General features: G+C 32.4%; 1 protein-coding gene across 1 annotated transcript in view; it reads right to left on the reverse strand.

Moving 5' to 3' along the window:
- Positions 1–5,684: 5,684 nt before the first annotated feature.
- The window catches only part of LOC137657190 (cuticle protein-like), a 2,751-nt gene continuing 968 nt past the window's right edge, over positions 5,685–7,467 (reverse strand). The window contains exon 3 of the mRNA XM_068391535.1: positions 5,685–6,392. Within this exon, the coding sequence (XP_068247636.1) occupies positions 5,685–6,392 (708 nt within the window). The remainder of the gene's footprint in view (positions 6,393–7,467) is intronic.

A 7,467-nucleotide genomic window follows, 5' to 3' on the forward strand; every position in this document is an offset into this window, starting at 1 on the left:
TAGCCATAGCAGAGTTGAACATAATTTCTGACTGGAAAGATATTTGACTCAGAAAGCGACACCAAAATAAAGAGATTCTTAATCTTTATAGAGTAATTCATTTTTAGAAATGGAAATTCTTTTCTCGCATTTTTATTAAAATTCATAAGTTTTCATGATGATTAGCTGGTCAGTGAGAAATATGCAATTAAAAGAAACCGTAATTTTAATCGGAAATTCTCCGTAAAAACAAGAAAATAAACGGAACAAACATTTCGCGAGAGAGAGAGAGAGAGAGAGAGAGAGAGAGAGAGAGAGAGAGGAGAGAGAGAGGAGAGAGCTCTTTTGAAGTGAAATTAGGGTGAGATCAAAGTCACGCAGCCATTATTATGAAGGCCAGGAGATAGGTGATGCTTTAGCGAGGCTGTCATGAATTGGTCGTACCAATTAATATTTGGCTTCTCTCTCTCTCTCTCTCTCTCTCTCTCTCTCTCTCTCTCTCTCTCTCTCTTTTTTTTTTTTCTTTTTTGGTCTCTTTCCCATTACTAAATGTGCCAATTTGTGGCTCAGACAAAACATTGTTTTTCAATCAATTGTTTGTGAGAGTAGGCTGAACTCTCATGGTCGTCTGTTATAGCTGCAGGCTAATTCTGATCATTAATCATTAGGAAAAATAAAGTTTTATTGATGGTAAACTTTTTTCGGATTTTTTTTTTTCGTAGGTTTCGATACCAAATTGCTTTGAGAATAAAGTCTTTAGATGTCTTACATTTCATCTAGAGATAATATAAATCTTCATTGTATAAATACATATATATGTCATATATATGTATATATATATATATATATATATATATATATATATATATATATAGTTTATGTACACACACAAACACACACACACACACACACACATATATATATATATATATATATATATATATACTGTATATATACATATATATATAGGCAGTAGGTTGGCCAGGGCACCAGCCATCCGTTGAGATACTACCAATAGAGAGTTATGGGGTGGCCAGGCAATACTACATTGGATCTTTATATCTGGTTACGGTTCATTTTCCCTTGTCTACACATACACCGAATAGTCTGGCATATTCTTTATAGATTCTCCTCTCTCCTCATACACCTGACAACACTGAGATTACCAAACAATTCTTCTTCTCTCAAGGGGTTAACTACTGCACTGTAATTGTTCAGTGGCTACTTTCCTTTTGGTAAGGGTAGAAGAGACTCTTTAGCTATGGTAAGCAGCTCTTCTAAGAGAAGGACACTCCAAAATCAAACCAATGTTCTCTTGTCTTGGGTAGTGCCATAGCCTCTGTACCATGGTCTTCCAATGTCTTGGGTTAGAGTTCTCTTGCTTGAGGGTACAATCGGGCACGCTATTCTATCTAATTTCTCTCTTTCTTGCTTTTTTTAAAGTTTTTATAGTTTGTATAGAAAATATTTATCTTAATGTTGTTGCTATTCTTAATATATTTAATTTTTCCTTTGTTCCTTTCCTCACTGGGTTATTTTCCCTGTTGGGGCCCCTGGGTTATAGCATCTGCTTTTCCAACTAGCGTTGTAGTTTAGCAAGTAATAATAATAATAATAATAATGATAATAATAATAATATATATATATATATATATTCATGTATTTATATATATATGTATATATATACATATATATATATATATATATATATAAAATATATATATATATATATATATATATACATATAAGTTTCTTATTTATAGTATATATATATATGTCAGATCTATTTTAATGTTGTTTCTGTTAATAATAATAATAATAATAATAATAATAATAATAATAATAATAATAATAATAATGATAATAATAATAATAATAATATGGATCATCTGCTCATAGTCTCCTATATAAAAAGCTAAACTATTGTACTTTCATTTTCCATAATTATCAACTTACCCAAAAAATACGAATCATTAGAAAATCACATGACATATGTTATATCACATTACGGGGAAAATGTCTATAACATTATGAATGTCTTCTGACTGTGGATGTTGACAGAAGGAGAAAGTTCAGCTTATTATAACATAGCGCCTGGAGGGAATCTATGACCAGAACAAAGGAAGGAGCCTAAAAAAAAAAAAAAAAAAAAAAAAAAAAAAAGAGAGAGAGAGAGAGAGAGAGAGAGAGAGAGAGAGAGAGAGAGATGATTCAGGCGGGCGAATGACGGAGTCCATGTTCAGAGAGATTACCCCGTCCAAAGACGTGACGCGTCGTGTCGTGGGTCAAATGGATGACCTGTGGAGGTCATTTTGAAGGTAATTGATTGTAAATTGAATAAAGAACAGGTGGGGTTTATGTATTTGATTGATCTAATGCTCTTTTAGAGTAATAATAATAATAATAATAATATTAATAATAATGATAATAATAATAATAAATGATAATAATTATCTCTCCTATATAACAAAGAGCAATTGTAGGGATATATATATATATATATATATATATATATATATATATATATATATATATATAAATATATATATATATACATATTTATATGAATTATATATATATATAATTATATATATATATATATATATATGAATATATATATATATATATATATATATATGTACAGTATATAGATTTTATATATATGTATTTATATATATATATATATTTATATATATATAACTATATATATGTATATATATACAAATAAATGTATACATGTATATATATATATATATATATATATATATATATATATATACCGTATATACATGTATATATATATATATATATATATATATATATATATATATATATTTATATTCCGGTCACGCTCAACTCTTCCTGTCCCTCGAGTAGGGGTGAAAGGAGTAGTCATACCCAGGTTTGCGTGTGTGTACGTGTGCATATCCATCTAAATGTTTAACCATCATTACTGATGGGTCGCGTACACTAGTAATAATAATAATAATAATAATAATAATAATAATAATAAGAAGAAGAAGAAGAAGAAGAAGAAGGTAATGTTTCTTAATATTGTTATTATCGATTGTTGACGATACTCACGATCTAGATTGTGTTGTATGCGGTTACTAGCCTCCGGAGAAGGAAAGTGAAAGTGGTTTCAACTTCCTAAAGTTAAAATGGTTAAAAAAAATGGCAACATATATATCCCCTGTGGCAAGTAAAAATCTTGAAAAGAAAAGAATAAACAAAACAAGAGAGAGAGAGAGAGAGAGAGAGAGAGAGAGAGAGAGAGAGATATATTACTGAAATAGTATCTTCAGTTGTATAAAAGTAAGGGAATATATATAAATATATATATATATATACATATATATATATGTATATATACAGTATATATATATATATATATATATATGTATATATATATATATATATATATATATATATATATATATATATATATACATACATATATATACTGTATATACATATATATATACATATATATATATATATATATATATATATATATATAGAGAGAGAGAGAGAGAGAGAGAGAGAGAGAGAGAGAGAGAGATTTTGTTTTGATTTTTTGCACAATGTCAGGTATTCAGCACCTTCCTTCCCACCCCCACCCCCACCCTTCTCTCTGTCTTCACTCGACCTGCGACCCACAAGGTTTAAAGGTAACTCATGAATGGCAGAGGCAAGGGACAGTGACAATGCCCTAGCTAGCAGGAGAATACCCTAGAGACGGACCATAGCCTATATACATATCATTAGCACCCAAGCCCCCTCTCCACTCAAGCTAGGACCAGGGAGGGCCAGGCAATGGCTGCTGATAATCTAGCAGATAGAGCTTTTGGCTCCTCCATACACCTATGATCAGCTTGCAAGGGTGGTGAGGTTGCAGACACTACAAGAAACTATCGAGCTTAAGCGGAACTTAAACGATCGCCAAGCAGGGACGTTTTCGATAGGCCACCACAACCCTGCACTAACACCTAAGTAACTAATTGCTTAATTCATGGTAGGTACACGTCATACGCCCTCATCCGGTTCAAGAATCGAACACGGGTCCCTCCGTTTCTGATCTGGTTGCGCTACCACTAATTCACAAGGCCAGAGATAATCGTGAAAATGGAAATAACTAAATGTAGCTAGTTTTTACACAGATGAATAAAAGGTGTTCTTGTAAAGGAAAACATTTCCGAGTGCTTAAGGAGATGGTGTTAAATGAGAGAGGAGCTCGCTAACTACCCGTGACGTCATGGTCACCCAGAGCAACAATACAACAAGAATGCCTTGGGGAAGGGAAGAGAGCAAGTAACTTGCAATTACGACTTGTAAATTGCATGCTGTGATGTCATGCTTTCTTGCAATGAGTGGGTGAATGGCTGCATTATTCGTGAATGTTTAATAAGTTTCCGGTTTTCCACATCCTGCTTTCATATAGTTTAAAAGTTTTTCTTCAACTTCCAGGATTCAGTACTTCACTCTTGCTTCTGTTTTTCCTGAATTTCGGGATTAAGTCCCACCTTTTTCTTGCCATTCGTCGTTTCCGTTTTCCCTTTTTCCTAGTCTGGGTTAGGAAATGACTTTTCTCATTGACATTTGTAATTAAATAATATATGTTAGGCATCAAAAGTGGTATAATTCAAGAATATTTGTGTTAGTCATCAATAGTGGTATAATTCAAGAATATTTATGATAGGCATCAAAATCGGTATAATTCAAGAATATTTGTATTACGAATCAAAAGTTGTATAATTCATTTTCTTTGTTTAAATTATTTTTTTTTTTTTAATTTTGCTCAATTTTTTTTTTCCATTACGTATGTGTAACTGGAATATAGACTTACTGCTTCTGAAACGTTTATCAACAGTATGTATTATAGCCTTATAATAAGAGCTCATTATTTGCCTGAAGAGATACTTTGATCTCTTTTGTGCATATTAACATTAGAATGATTTTAAGTACTTTGTTGATGTTATCTAATGCAGAGTTATTTTGATTGCCTTTGTTCTTTTTATTTACAATAGAATGATTTTTGACCGCATTTATCCAAGTTATTTACTTTGAGCATGGTGTTTAACATTATTTTTTTTTTACATCTTTCGTTCTTGTTATTTACCTGTAGAGGTAAACTTGAATTTCTTTGGTCGTATTACTTTTAACGTTAATTTTAACACTCCTGTTGTTCATATTACATACTTGTAGTTAGTTTTGATTTCCTTTGCTGATATCATGTACCTAAAGAGTTCATTTATTACTCCTTTTTTCATGTAATTTACCTATAGAATAATTTCTATCTCCTTAGTTCATGTTTTTCACCTGTAGGGTTAATTTTGACCTCGTTTGTACACCTAATTTACTAACAGAATTAACTGATATATTTTATTAATCTTTATTTATTTTGTTCCTATTATTTGCCTGTAGAGTTAATTTTGACTTTCCATGCTCATATTTACATGCAGAAATAGTCATCTCTTAGTGAACCTTGCAGCGTATTGAGTAGTTACTCTTTGCTTGAAAGTAAATACGACTATCACAATAACTTTCCTTTTTCGGGTTAAAGTTTTGAGAATTGAAAATGTATCAGGTCATATAAATTTAAAAGGTAAAAGAAAGTACTTCTTAGAATTACTTCAAAATATGTATTCAATAAATGGCTTTAAATAGCCTATGCACTTTCCGCATTGACTTAGTTTTCTAATGCCTTAGTAAGTAGGGGTGCCATATGCATTCTCTGGAACAACTGGAACTGGTACAATAACAGGTACGTTGTAAGACTGTGTCGGTTCTTCGTATGATTGTACAGGAACTTCATGGCCTGAAAGTGGAACTTCGTGAGTATGAACAGGGGCTTCGTAAGTTGAAACTGGGGCTTCGTAAGTTGAGGCTGGAGATTCATATGTTTGAACTGGGGCTTCGTAAGTTTGAACTGGGGCTTCATAAGTCGAAACTGGGACTTCGTATGTTGGAACTTGATCTTCATATGTTTGAACTGGGGATTCGTAGGTTTGAACTGGGGCTTCGTAAGTTTGAACTGGGGCTTCGTAAGTTGAAACTGGGACTTCGTAGGTTTGAACTGGAGCTTCGTAAGTTGAAACTGGGGCTTCGTAGGTTTGAACTGGAGCTTCATAAGTTGAAACTGGGGCTTCGTATGTTTGAACTGGGGCTTCATATGATGATGCTTGTTTGTAAGGCTTAGGTTCAGGGTACTTAGCTTCACCCTCGTACTTGACATCAGCCTGGTAACCGTTGTAGTTATCAGCCTTGTAAGTGACGATCTGAGTGCGGCCGTCGGGGAGATCTACTCTATACTCACCTTCGACAACGTTCCCGTCGGAATCTGAGTCATGGCCATAGTGAATTCCGTTGTAGGAGTCATGAACAGCGTAGCCAAAGTCGAAGGGCATTCCCTTCTGTTTTGGAAGAGCAAAATGTATATGAAAACTTTTATAATAAAATTCATAAAAATGGGGAAGTCTTTTTATTCTGATCTCGCACTATAATTCGAAATATTTTTCAAATATATTCTATTGTAAAAAATGAATGAATATAGTTTTTCTTTTAAGTACTTAAGATTGATGTAAATAATCTTGAAATTGAAATGATGAAAAACTGCATCTTGTTTATTGAATTATCATAATTCCGAAGAAAGCTTGGTAAAAAGTACCACAGAATACAAAATACGTTTACTAAATCTGTTGAGGTAAGACAAATAAGCTAAAAATAAGCTGGAAAACATGAAAATGAAAAGATGTATGTCTTAGTGATCAAAAGATCTGCCTTTGGGGGAAATAATATTCCAATTATTTATCTGACCAGAAAATGCAAAACTTCAAGTGTGGACCATATTGCACAGTCAAGACCATTTGACTTATCAGAGTTATTGCATGATGTTTACAATACAAATTTACAAATAACACATACAAACATTCTATGTAATTAAAGGAGTATGATATTACAACCAGCTTATTAGTAAATTGAAAATGATGATGATTTTGTTCTTGTTGATTTTGATAAAGGAACGCCTGCAGCTTCCATTGCAATTCATTTGTTCATGAAATTAATGTTTTTTATAGCCTTCCATCGTACAATTAGCGAGTTAGTTCAATGTTAATGTAATGCCAATGGAGATAGAATGAATGACACGTTTGCTATTGTAGTTTACGAAGATGGAGGATAAAATGTAATTGGGAAATTATTTGTAAAAATTAGATAAGAGTTTTAGATAAGAGTTTTTAAGTAGTCTTTACACAGTGAGTTTGTATTCAAAGCACGCAGATTCGGGGAGCAATATCCAGGAAGCAGAAATGCGTGCAAGATAGAGGTTAATAGTTCAGTACGTGTATTAGGGCTCAAAATATGCCAGTGATCCTTCAGAAGCGGCCAAGGATCATCCAGGGTTAGAAAGTTCAAGTGTTAAGGTGACAGAGATCAGTCACTGTCACTTCTTGATGTTAGAAAAATCTATCTTTGTTATGGATGTCTCAT

Source organism: Palaemon carinicauda, chromosome 18, assembly GCF_036898095.1.
Source record: "Palaemon carinicauda isolate YSFRI2023 chromosome 18, ASM3689809v2, whole genome shotgun sequence".
In the NCBI taxonomy this organism is placed as follows: Eukaryota; Metazoa; Arthropoda; class Malacostraca; order Decapoda; family Palaemonidae; genus Palaemon; species Palaemon carinicauda.